The sequence below is a fragment of the Peromyscus maniculatus genome, chromosome 9 (assembly GCF_049852395.1).
Source record: "Peromyscus maniculatus bairdii isolate BWxNUB_F1_BW_parent chromosome 9, HU_Pman_BW_mat_3.1, whole genome shotgun sequence".
NCBI classification, from domain to species: domain Eukaryota; kingdom Metazoa; phylum Chordata; class Mammalia; order Rodentia; family Cricetidae; genus Peromyscus; species Peromyscus maniculatus.
This window is the reverse complement of record NC_134860.1, coordinates 120,291,469-120,304,908: the sequence shown is the minus strand read 5'-3', so window position 1 is coordinate 120,304,908 and position 13,440 is coordinate 120,291,469. Positions and strand designations below refer to the sequence as shown.

The following is a 13,440-nucleotide window of genomic DNA, read 5'->3' as shown; positions in this document are numbered from 1 at the left end:
ACAGCAGACAACCACATGGCACAGTAGGTACAACTGGAGTTCTGAGCAAAGAATATCCAGTAGGCACACAAATTTATTTGAAGGAAATAAAGTAGTTAGAACATTATTTCTAAAACTCACTCAGAATAAACTAAAAATACTAAGAATTTAAATACAAATACTTTTCAAGATCTGTAGCACATTCTCTACAAAAAGGTATTCACAAAATAGAAGGGTATGGAAAACCCAAGTGATACATCCCTTTTTGGGACAAATCTCAGACACTGAATGAACTGTAACACAACATGGGAGCTCACACCTGATTCTAGGATTCCAGAGATACCACTCATTAACTCATAAACCACAACCTTGTGGGCCATATCACGTCCCTGATCTTCTCCTGACACCAGAGCAGGGAAGAAAAGGCCCACATAATCCACAGCTATGCACACATTTTATATGAGGTGGATCACAGAAAAGAGACCCAGACATCCCAAAGCAAACACCTAGAAGAAGAATTCTTCAAGTGTGGCTCAGGGATGACTTGGGACCCTAGGAGTCCTGCACAGGCCATCAAGACTAGAGCAATTTTCCTGTTTTCTTTTTATTGACCTTCATTTTCAAGGTGAAGTATTTCTGCATTTCTTCCTGAAGTCTACTAATGGTTCCAGACCCCAGGACACAGAATACATGACGATATCATTGCTCCCATGTCAACACCAAATGGATTTACTACAATTATTTACAAATGAACCAGTGAGTATATTCCAATTCCTCAGTAACATACAAAGATCAGTAGATACATTAAGCTCTTTGGAGCAAAAGAGAACTAATGGTCCTCAGACTTCATGGGATACCCCAGTAGCAGGCTCTGAAATCTATCCTCAGCAGCACACAAAAGAGAGAATATGATAACACATATGCATACTTCATATATTCAATCAAATTCATACAAAAAATCAGTAACTTCCCAAAGGAAAAGAGATAATTCTGATATTGTTTTTAAAGGGGCTTGAAATTAAAGTGTGACAAGGTACTAGAGAAATAAATACAAAATGCTCATATCTGGTCAATTGAAATTATAGTTCTTAAAATAGCTCCTTCATTTTTTCCTTTAGTTTCAAATCAAAGAAAATTTGCTTTTTAATATTCAAATTTAAAAAGTCAACAATTCTTGTGTATCCTATTTTTAAATTTTAGAACCAATCATTTCAAAGTTCAAATCTAAGAACCTTTTGTAAAAGTGCCCTCAGTTACAAATAGATTTGAGAAAATAAACATACATAATAGAAAATCTTAATGCAGTCATAGAGACAGGCACTTGCCTATGAACAGTGCCAAGGAGATCAGGCCAGATGGGAAACAGATGGGTAACCCCACAGGGCATAGCGACCCGGCCCCAAACATATTGAGAAGGTCCTGGACTTGCTTCATTTGCCACTTCCTGATGTCTCTCAGGCACATACATCAAACAGTCAAAGATGATGGCTTAACATAGCTAAGATTTGCTCTGGGGGAAAACTGGGGAAGGTGAAACCACTGTCTGAAGGACAGGAGATGGTGGCCACTCAGAGCCTCAGGGAGTAACATGGGAGTGTTGTGGAATATCACTTTAATTACACAGAGATGTGTTACTTTTGTTTATGCTGTCGAATGTTACTTTCAACTGTGTAAAGGTTGTTACATTTGTTTGTGCTGCAGTTGTTTAATGATGTAAAGATGAGTTGCTTTGCCTGCCTAAGGCACCTGATTGGTCTAATAAAAAGCTGAACAGCCAATAGCTAGGCAGTAGAGGAATAGGCAGAGCTGGCAGGCAGAGAGAATAGGGAAGGGGAGGGGAAGGAAGGGGAGGGAAGGGGAGGGTCAAGAATACTCCAAAAAGCTAATACATTAAGTGGAATAGAAGCAAAGGAACCTTCAGTCATAAAAGAAAAGCTATGTGTTGCAATTAAGAACAAAAATAACCTGACATAACAAACTTCTGAGAACTAAACAGTTCAGCGCATATATATATACACACACATACCTTTGAAGCCATCAGGATACACATCAGAGAGAAATTTGGTGCTGATGTCCCCTTTCACAAAGCGTGTGTTGATTATCACTTCGCGAAGCAAGGGGATGTTGTGCGTAACACCTAAAAATAAAAGTTGAAGCTGAATTGGAGAACAATGAGTCAGGTAACAATCTAACTTTGGGAGGGCTGAGGGAATTGATAAAATGCTTGCCATACAAATGAAAGGACCTCAGTTTCACTCCCATGTGAAAAATGCAGAGGAGAGCTGTGTATGTCAGTGTTGGGCAGAGACAGGAGGATCACTTTCTGGAGCTTGCTGTCCAGGCAGTCTAGTCAAATCAGTGAGCTCTCGGTTAGTGAGAGACCCTGGAGAGCTACTAAGAAAGACACCAACATTGACCTGTGATGTACACACAAACACAAACACACTCTCTGTCTCACTCCCTTTGTCTAAGAATAACTCAATTACTGGTCTCCTTAGCTAATAAAAATATTAAAACAAAAGCAAAGCAAAACCTACCCACTCAGACTCCACTTTCCACCCTTCCTGCAGCTAAGCATGACAACCAATTTCTAAGCAAGGGAATGCAAGTTGAAGTGATGTGTTCAACACCTTTCTTTCATTTCCTCCTCTTCGGGGCTTCCTGATGTGGCAGGAATTTCACTTTGGCAATGTAAATGAAGTAGGTCAAGCCCTAGTCTGTTTATCTGTCTGTATGCATGTTTATCCCCTTAAAAATGTCACTATCTGAAAGGACCAACAAACTCATTACATAAAAGCCAAGTATATTTCCATAGCATCCATACCACTGTATCGAGACAACTTGGTTAGAGCAGGTTATCATGAACACAAAGTTCACATATGAGGACACAGGTTTAGCTTTCTGAAATAACTATCCATCCCTAGGCTAATTAATATTAACAACTTACTATATCCTCCTGGGCATTTTTTCTATGCATCTCTTTATTCTAGACCACATTATCAACCTATATAAACATGTTACCATCTCTGTTTCCAATTCACAAAATACTGCATATCTCCACTGTATAAAATCAAATTCTTAAATCATCCCACCTACCTCAAACACTTATATCAAGTTCCAGAATTCTACTAGGAATGTTATTCCTTTATACAAAAATTCCACAGATGGAGTTATCCTATTTAGAGGGTTGCAAAATAAATAACCTTTGCATTACATGTCTGTGAGAAATGTACCCCTATCCCAACCTTGCTTTGCAAGCAACAATTTAGCTCATAGCCAAAAATTACTGCTTCCAAGGGCTTTATATTAACAGGCAAAGAATACCGAAAATCAACTACATGCCTGAAGCACAGACATATTAGACATATATAAGGACTTTTATTAAACAAACAAATACTTTCACTACAGAGGTAACAGAAGGTCTGTTGTGTCTGATGACGTAACGAATAACCAGTGAAAACAAGGGGACATTTATCTACAAGTAGGCAGCATCTGATAAGATGTTTAGAGAGACAGACAAAGGGGCGCGACTTTACAATCTTCTTGAAATGGGTGGTGATGTGAAAGGAGGATCAGCAACTGGATTGTATATTACAAATGGACAAAATCAAAGCACTTTTAAAAAAGGGATCTCATCTGCCAGAGAGAGGTGCTGTGCATAGGAAATGACCACAACAAGGTTCCTAAGAGAAAGGTGAAGCAAGATGTGGGGATGGAAACTTGAGGTCTGGATCGTAGAAGGAATTTTACCTGTTTTGAGAATTTTTCACATGGCTGGAGAGATGGCTTAGTACTTAAGAACACTTGTTGCTCTTGCAGAAGGTACAGGTTCAATTCCTAGAACCCATATGGTGGCTCACAACCACTCAAAACTCCAGTTCCAGGCAGACTGGTGCCTTCTTCTGACTCCATGAGCACAAGACATATACATGGTGCACATACACACATACATACATACATACATACAAGCAAAACACTCATATATAGAGAATAAAAAGATAATTTTTTAAAAAATCAAAGATTTTCCTTGTTGCACAAAGCAAATGGTTGCCAGGGGGCATTTGTGTGGAGAAGACTGAAAGGAGGGCAATCCAGCCAGAGAGGAGGAGACACAGTCAAATGCAGCTGAAAGGCCAATGCAGCAGTCACGGTCCAACAGGCCCCAGAAAAAAGTCACTGTGCCTTCAGAAAAATGAGAGAGTAGTGGGGAGAAGCAGAGTGAAGCTGGAAGGTCTACACATCACGAGGAGGGAGGGAAGGTGGGAAGCACATCGTTTACAACCGCACAAAGGAAACTGCCCAGGCTGTGCTCCACAGCAAAGGGCTGACAGTGTCTGTGGAGAAAATGAGTGGGACCTGAGAGAGTGATGGATTTAGCCACAATCTGAGTGGCTAGGCTGATGTCGAGGGAAGGATGTGAGTCAGAATGTCCTAATCTCTGGGTCTACAGAGTAACAGAGGCTGCCTCAGCTGACATGGAGAGGACAAGGGGAAAACACTTGTTCCACTCTGAGCAATGCAGGTAGGTGCCTGTGAGAAACAGGCTGGTGCTGTCTGAGGGATTCCCACTCCAGTCCATGACAGGTAAGAGGGTCTCAAGACCTGGCCAGGGCCACCAACAGGAAGGAAGCCAAACAGCAGGAGAAGCAGCAGACTCAGGCAGGATGAAATCAACCCCACACACTGCCACAGGTATTACAATAACCAAAGTGTGCAAGAAATAACACCCTACGGGAGGGACCAACGTCAGAAGACTAAGGTGCAGCAGCAATTTAATTCAAAGAGAGAAAAATGTTTGTTCTTACATAAAAATTAATAACTCAGTTAATCCATTCACAAGACACTCTCCCCAACCTGCTACTGAAATAGTAAATAGGTTAGTGAGACAGTCTAACTCCTATGATTATTGCTCCAGTTAGTAAAATAAAATTAATATTTGCCTACATATGTAATATTTCACAGTTAGCTTTACTGAGTTTTCCTTTACAGCCTAGTCCTGGTAGAGGTTTCTCATCTCTCCATACTGCCAATACCCAAACAGCACAATCTGCCTTCAGCAAATATAACACGGCTTAAAGATGCAGTTTATAATTTGGACAAGATAAAGTTACTTTCTGATACCCAAAATATTGAAATAAATGCAAGTAACAGGGTAAATGCTGCAATGGCATTTCATTCCATATTCATAGTTGAAAAGGGGGTGTTGGTTTTAGAAAAGGTAACCCAAAAGGATTGTGAACAAATATTACTTAAATTCAGGATATTAAACAGCAGAGCCAAATGTGGTGGTATTGTGTTCCCCAAAATATTGTGTACTCTAATAAATTTATCTGGGGTCAGAGAACAGACAGCCACTAGATACAAAGGCTAGAAAATGGTGGCACTCACACCTTTAATCCTAGCATTCCAGAGATAGAAATCCCTCTGGATCTCTGTGAGTTCAAGGCCACATTGGAAATAGCCAAGCATGGTGACACACACCTTTAATCCCAGAAAGCCAGCCTTTAATCCCAGGGAGTGGTGGTAGAAAGCAGGAAGATACATAAGGCGTGAGGACCAGAAACTAGAAGCATTTGGCTGGTTAAGCATTTGGCTGGTTAAGCATTCAGGCTTCTAGCAGCAGTTCAGCTGAGAGCCATTGGGATGAGGACACAGAAGCTTCCAGTCTGAGGAAACAGGACCAGCTGAGGAACTGGCAAGGTGAGATAGCTGTGGCTTGTTCTGTCTCTCTGATCTACCAGCACTGACCCCAATAACTGGCCTCGGGTTTGATTTTATTAATAAGAACTTTTAAGATTCCTGCTACAGCCAAACACACACATGGGCACCTGCACTTCTTACAGTTGACTCTTTCATCCCCTCCCTCTGTCCTCAGGCTCCTGCGGCTTTCCTGTCACGTGTATCCTTTGTACTTCCCCCATCCCCTCAGAACTTCTCTTTACACTCTCTTGTCTCCTTTCTGACTTCACCCACATTTACACCTGTTTATAAACACACACACACACACACACACACACACACACACACACACACACTACAAACTCTACAAACTCGAATGGTCGTGATCATAACAATGAGAAGACAAGGTTGGTGTCTTTCTGAGTCTGGATCACCTTGCTTAATATAATTCTTTCCAACCCCATCCATTTTCCTGAAATTTTCATAATTTCATTTTTTTTTACAACAGAGTAAAATTCCATTGTGTCTATATACCACATTTCCGATACACATTCATCTATTGATGGGCATCTAGGCTGCTTCCATTCTATTGAAGAATTTTTTTTAATCTTTCTACTTGTATAATAAATACAACATGAAAAAGACTTAGATTTCACTAAGTAATGTTTCAAGAATAAAACTGAAACTCAAATACATTTTTCCTTAAAGTTCTCTGAGTAGCATACCACATACTGCTATGTGAAATCAAGTCACCAGCTGTTTTGGTTCTCTAAGGCACACAGTAAAGTAACCCTTTCTTTTCCATGTATGGCTGACAGCACAACTAGCTGCTCCAAGAACTAGTGCTCAGGAACGAATTCTAAAGCCCAAACAGGAATAATCAGGAAACCATTCCGTACATAAAAAGCTCAAAACAGCAGAGGGAAGGAATGATCCATATGAGAGGTACCACTGTGCATTTAGTTTGCTGTCTTTCCATGTCCCAGGAAAGACAATGCCATTTGAGTAAGTCCCTGTATAAACAGTAGGCGGACAGTACAGTATTCTTTCAGAGTTAGTTTATAGCCTCACTAATATTATTAATCACATAATCATAAAAATTATGAGTGAGAGTTTCAGATTGGGAATTGGGGTGACCTGTGCCAGAGTTCACCAGATCCCATCTGCATGGGAAATCATGACCAGGCCACAGAGGGAGGCCTCTGGAGCAGCCTTCTGACTGCCTGCTGGTTCCAAAACAGCAGGCCAGACACTAGCTGTGCACTCCACCAGGATCAAACAGAGGCCGAGGCCACTGCTTCTTTCCTGGGGACTTGGAATTTAAGTTTAATCTAGGTATACTATGCTCTAAAATTTCTCTACTTTCACAAATGTTCAAGTAATTTGGTGGGGCGGCGGGGGTGGGGGTAGGGGGGTGGAATACACATTTACCAATGAAGCAGGTACTTAACAATACAGTAAATTCTTCTTCCTTTCCTGCCCTTTACAAAACAGTTTTAAAACACACCCATCCTTTAGAATTCACCAGGTAAATAAGTAAATATCAAAGGTAATAGTAGGAAGCAGGGAGGGAGCCTTTTATTTTAAAAAACAATAAAAACAACTTATTTTGTAATGATTTCAGAATCTTCAAAAGTTGACAAACTAATACAGATAATTATTGTTCACCCTTGACCCAGGCTCTGAGTCTGTGGTAGTCTCTACGCATAGACCACAGACCACACACACCATTTTCTAATGTAAACACTTGAAGGTAAGCTGAAGACAGGACAGCCTCCAAATATCATCCTGTATATTTCCTAAGAAAAGTTTCTTCTGCAAACAAGTGTCTATCTAAACTACAGACATTACTCAAACTTCCCCAGCTGTCCTACTTACGACTTTTACTACAAAGGAAAGCCTTTTTCCTGGTCCAGGATCTAGTGCAAAACCCCTTGCACTGGCTGGTCTGTGCCTCTGGTTTGCTTTGATCTAGATAAGCTGCTGCCTTCTCTTTGTGTTTATTGACCTTGACACCTTTGAAGATCAGAAGCCATTTATTTTGTTGATTGTCTTTCAGGTTGGTATGTCTGGTGTTTCCTCATGATTATATTCAGTCTACCCATTTTCAATCGTGTGCCTGCATGCATGTGTGTGTGGGTGTGTGGGTGTGCATGTGTGTCACTAATGATAACAAGAGGAGCAGGACAGGAGTGAGCCCTGGCTGCTGGGTAAAGTTGCAATCATGAAGCAGTTCCCATGTTGCTTATTAAGTGTATTATGGAGGGGTGCCAAGAAATTATGAAAAGAGTTGTTTCTCTATTTTCCCCATTAACTTCAGCATCTACTGATTTTCTTATGTTTTATATTCTCAATAAAGTGTTTTTTCTACATCTATTGGTTTAAAATCTATGTGAAGGAGCCATGCCATCTCCTTCATTTATCCAACCCAAATATTTCCAGCTCCTGACTCTCACTTCAGCTACAGGCTGTAAGCCACTGCTGGCACTACTTCCTGTGTGGCAGACTCTGAGTTTGACCAGTGGAGGCCTCTTCAAGCAGCTCCTGTGTCTTCCTACTAGATCTGCTTTTGAGGTTTTCCTTGGTTTGTTTGTTTTACAGTTTATACAGGGTGTCACACTGTAGCCAAAACTGGCCTGGAACTGTCACACACCAATCCTCCTGCCTCAGCCTACCAAGTAAGTGGAGTCCAGGTGAGTGCTGGGATGACAGGTGTGGATCTCGCCTGTCCTGACTGCACTTTTCCAGCACAGCTTCCCCTCTTACATGGGCAGTTCAGGCTCATCTTATGCTCTTCCTGAAGCCAAGCCTGGACACATTTAGTAAACTGAGTGGACAGAAGCCAAGCACACGAACAAGCACACTCTATACAGGACTGTCATCCTACAACAGTTGCTGTCCCCAAAGTGCCAACAGTGCCCAAATTCAGACCCTTCAGCTAGAATGTACATATGGTGTGTGTATACATGGGTACATACACACACATGCACACACCTTTACATAGTCCTCAGTTTATATTAAAGCCCAAGAGTTCTCACGGATACCTTCAGACTCAACTTCATACCACACACAGGGTTCTTTCCACCCCAGGCATTCATTCCCACATCTGTTACTGCCTCTCTGACAAGAAGAAACTTGGTTCTTATTATCCACAATACATGTATTTATTTCCTCAATTCCAGAATGTACATAAATTCGTTTCAGACCTGCTAAAGCATCAACTATGAAAAATAAACATACTAATTAGAGTTTAATATTTATCTAGACATATTTTCTCTTTAGCCTAGGGATATGTATAGTAAATACACAGCTTATTTGGGTTAGTTCTCCCCACACTCTCACCCTTCTGCAGGATTGTATGACTCATCTGAAATGTGTCCCATTAGCTGTTAGTATTCCATTTTGAGTCTTACTTACGAAACACTAATTAGTCCAGTTTCAAAAATAGTCACATTCATAGTCACAGAGTCTCTACCTTTATCTCATTTACTTGTTTCCAATCCCCTACTCATTTCTACCATACCCACCCCACTTCCTGCCGATCTTGTATCTCTATTCAGATGTCTGTTTGTACACATATATGTGTGTACCTACAGAGGCCAGAAGAGGACATCAGTCCCCTGGAGCTTGAGTTGTGAGTGGCTGTGAGCCACCTGATGTAGATGCTGAACCCAAACTCGGGTCCCCTGGAAGAGCAGAGGCCAAAAATGATCCAGCACCCAGGCTTGCCTAGTGGATGTTCTTAGACTCTCACTGGCCATTCAAAATTATAATGTACACTTGAATCTGATCGCAAAGCTTTTTTCATTACTAACACAAAGTTGGTACTGATATTTAGTATATAATTTTCTCCTCAAAGTGGGTAAGAATAACCACTTTACAGACTCAAGTACAAGAGCAGCTTCTGTTTCAGGCAGCACCTTACTCAGAAACGAGGACAGAGACCCAGGGAAGAAAACTGCACTTTCCAGCAAACTACCTACCTCTTCTCCACGCAGAAGCCAAGAGCTGTTCTCCCAGACTCCGAATTAATCAAATGTAAGGAAGGCCCTGTGTCCATTTGCACATGTCTGTAAGCTTCCTACTTCCAACCCAAAAACTCACAGACAGTGACACAGCAAACTCGCTCTCCAACTATGCGGGACAACGGTTCCTCACAGTCTCTCGTACTATATCAAGTATACAAGTAAGAGATACCATGAGTCCTTCAGAGGAATGAGCTATGTCCCATGTTCAGTTAAATAACTTGGACTGCAGAGAGCCAAACACCTGTGCCTGGTGTCAATGTTCAACTTGTTCATACTTTTCTCATCTTCATTTAAGTACAGTAAGCAATTATTTTGTGGAATTCCCTAAGTACAAAGCCTCATGCTGTTCACTAGACCGGATGCCACACATAGTAACAGAACAGCAAATGTGTACATTTTACCTCGGATCACATAATTATCCAGTGCGTCTTCCATCCTCTTCAGTGCTTCCGCTCTATCAGACCCATATGTGATTAGCTACAAGCAAGCAAACAAAACTGTATAAAGAGCCAGCCACACACAGTGACGAGGACATGTAAAGGTTTTTATTTCCAAACACATTCACCAATGTGTCTTTTCAATTTTCAAATACAAAATGACAATTAAGATTTCTTTGAATAAACAAATGAGAACCAACCCATCTCAGATGTTTCCATGACATGTCATTGTCATAGTAAAGAAAGATTTGAAAACTGGAAACAAGCACAGAAGAAAGATGGAGGAGAGGAGGGAACAGAGCCTGAAGAACTGACCCAGCCCCGAAGCACATGGCACAGTGTGGGGCTAGGGATGAAGTCTCTAATATCCCTGGTTTTCTAGGCTTCCAAGTTTGATTTCCTAAACAACTAAAACTTTTGTAACTTTCAAAAGAGCCAGTATGAAAGTGAAAGAAAAGGCTAGACTGTGCTTAAAATTCCGTCTCCCACAGCCTAACACAAAAGCTGAAGGTGCTGGCTGAAACAAGGAGGGCCATTTTTCTGCATGAATCTATGTCTTTTTATATGGAATCTCTAAAATTTAAAAAAATAAGACCTTGACAACATATATTAAGTCTTTTTTAATGCATATCAACAAATTATAGGCTGTAATTATTTTAGTAAATTTTATACACTCTTTAATATAAACCCAGTTTGCCACATGGTGACATATACCTTTAAGGCCAGCACTTGGGAGGCAGAAGCAGACAGATCTCTGTGAGTTTGAAGCCAGTCTGGTTTACAAAGCATGTTCCAGGTCATTCAGCTACATAGTGAGACACTGTCTCAGAAAAAAAATAATAAATAAATTTTACACATATAATTCATCTAGAAAATTTGTAGGGCACTTTTCTGAATGGAAGAACATTCATCTAAAAAAGAAACAGCAAGTTTGAAAATCAGTTTGTAATATTTTGTGTATTTTTACTTTCAAAGTGTGTTTCTCTAACAATTAAAGCATCTAAGATTTCTTTTAAGAATATTAATGGTAAAAATAAGTGAAAAAATTGTGTGGCTTGTTTCTTCAGCAACAACTACACAAGAAAGCACTTGGGGACCAGAGGTGTGGGTTCATGGCAGAGTGCTGGGCAAACCTACATGATCCTCGTTTGATCCCCAGCACAAAACTAAAAGAAAACCTGAAGATAATCAGTCCTTGAGATAAAGTTATTGTTTCAGAGACAAGGAGTTCTTAAATAAAATCCAAAGTTTATACATTGCAACATTTTACAATTTATGAAGTCTTAAGATTTTAGAAGTCTATGATTTTTTTTACTTTACTCTGCTAAGTTAAAGTTTAAAAAGACACATAGGCCAATCTTATGGTACACTTTTCTATAAAAGTTAGCTGGGTCAGGTGGTGACTTGGTGGTAGGGAACCTGACTGGGACGCACCAAACTCTGGGGTCCAGCCATAGTGTAAACAACCAAAGTCAAATCCACTCAAGCTGTCATTTAGAAAACCTTCCAAGGTCAAGAGCACTCTTAACAAATACAGCCTACAGGCCCAGTCCTCCACAGAACCTGCCACTTACATCACCCTCTTTTGGAAGGGCAAACCAACCTAATTCCTTTCATTGCAGCAGGCCGAGCTGCCATTGGCTAAAATGGGTGCTGTGCACATGCACCGAGCAGTGCTGGTGGCCATGTGACCCTATGGCTCAGGGGGCCCTACAGAGCCATGAGAGCACTGCTCTCACTTTCATATCCTGTTCTCTGGTTTGTTTAACTACAGCACATTGCTAAGAAAAAGGCTCAACTTCTGATTCCTTGATTCAATATGTGTACTGTTTCAAAGAAAATAAAGAAATGGAACTAACTTTTGATATCATAGGGTCATAATAGATGCTGATATCACTTCCTGGTTGGATGCCACTGTCAACTCGAACCTGAGAAAGAAAAGAAAAAGTACATAACTTCATATTGGGCAGATTGGTTTCATTTAACCACACGCTATTTTTTCCATGGAGAAAAGGGATAATAAAGTTTCAGTCTCAACATCCCTGCCTCTGGAAAACAACCCAGACACATAATGATATTTATCTCTTAATATACACTATGGCATACAACTTTTGTTCTTTCACTTAAAAAAAGAAACTGGAAGGAGGGAGGCTTCATACATCCCTATGCTGGGGTGCACCTGCTACTGGCTGCAGCATGTTGGGATGATGCCCCACTAAAGCCCCCTCCCTCAGAGAGCACTGGGGAGGAGGCCATAGCTGTACCTCTGAGCCATAGGAACTGGTCAGGCTTTCAAGTCTGCAAAGCTTTTCCTCTTTTGCCTCATCTCCTCTATTCATCTCCTGAATGCTATTTTCTGATACTTTTGGTCCCCAGAGGCCTTGTGTTTACACAGCTTTCCACAAGGCTCTGTTCTATGAGGATGCAAGCCCCAATTAGAGTTTGGATTCTGCACTTTTCATCTTGGGCAGGACCAGCGCAGGTTCAAATATCCTTTTGAAGCCCCTGGCTGCTGCTCACCAGCCCACAAGTTAGTTAGTGCGTCACTGACTCGGGTCTTCCTCTCCCAGCCTGACGCCAGCAGCACAGCAGAGGTGGCCATGTAAAGCTCTGAATGAGCATCTGCCAAGGACAGGGCATTCATTAGATTCATTGTGACCAAGTTTTGGATCTGAAGGATTTAGATGCTAATCAAAATATTTAAAACTGGGAGGCATCATATCCTAGGGCTTAGGACGGAAGAGTTTAATCGAAACTTCCAAAACAGCAGGACGGTAGTGCCCAACATTGTGAGGGGTGGGAAGAGAAGACAGGAAGCTCTGTCACTGTGAGAAGGAGGCTTTCCAATAAACAGCAGTGCATCTGACTGTGGCAAGGCAGGAAAAGGTCAACGCAGCGGCTGGTAGGCCTTTAATATTTTAATTTAGGCAATTATCAAGGGACCGCACATAGAACCTCTTGTCTAGAATATCCACATGAGGGTAGGTGATGGCTTTATTACAAGACATTAGAAGATAAGTGAAAAAAATCACATCACTCTTCTCTTTTTAAAGAGAAAGCTGGAACATGCCCAGGGCCTCTTATTTCTGTATGTGCAGCACAAGCAGCAATTTGGGTCCATGTACCCCACATTCCAAATGATTCTTAAAGTGAAGGCCACTCCACATTCGCACAAGACGTGCGCGGCCTTTATATGCTGAAAACATACTTCAGGGCATAAATTCTATAAAATTTGGTGTTTGTTTGGGAAATGGGAAAGAAGTAATAGGGCGACCGTGAAAGCGATAAAGTTTTCGTGTGCTTTCTCTCAGCATTTA

At 41.1% G+C, this 13,440-nt stretch overlaps 1 protein-coding gene across 2 annotated transcripts in view; it reads right to left on the bottom strand.

The window, feature by feature from the left end:
• Window positions 1-13,440, bottom strand: part of Pcca (propionyl-CoA carboxylase subunit alpha) — a 370,367-nt gene that overhangs the window by 178,819 nt on the left and 178,108 nt on the right. For both annotated transcript variants that reach the window (XM_042285330.2, XM_006978778.4), the window contains exons 15-17: window positions 11,983-12,051; window positions 10,088-10,163; window positions 2,006-2,116 (exon numbers count right to left, since the gene is read on the bottom strand). In XM_042285330.2, the coding sequence (XP_042141264.1) occupies window positions 2,006-2,116; window positions 10,088-10,163; window positions 11,983-12,051 (256 nt within the window). The remainder of the gene's footprint in view (window positions 1-2,005; window positions 2,117-10,087; window positions 10,164-11,982; window positions 12,052-13,440) is intronic.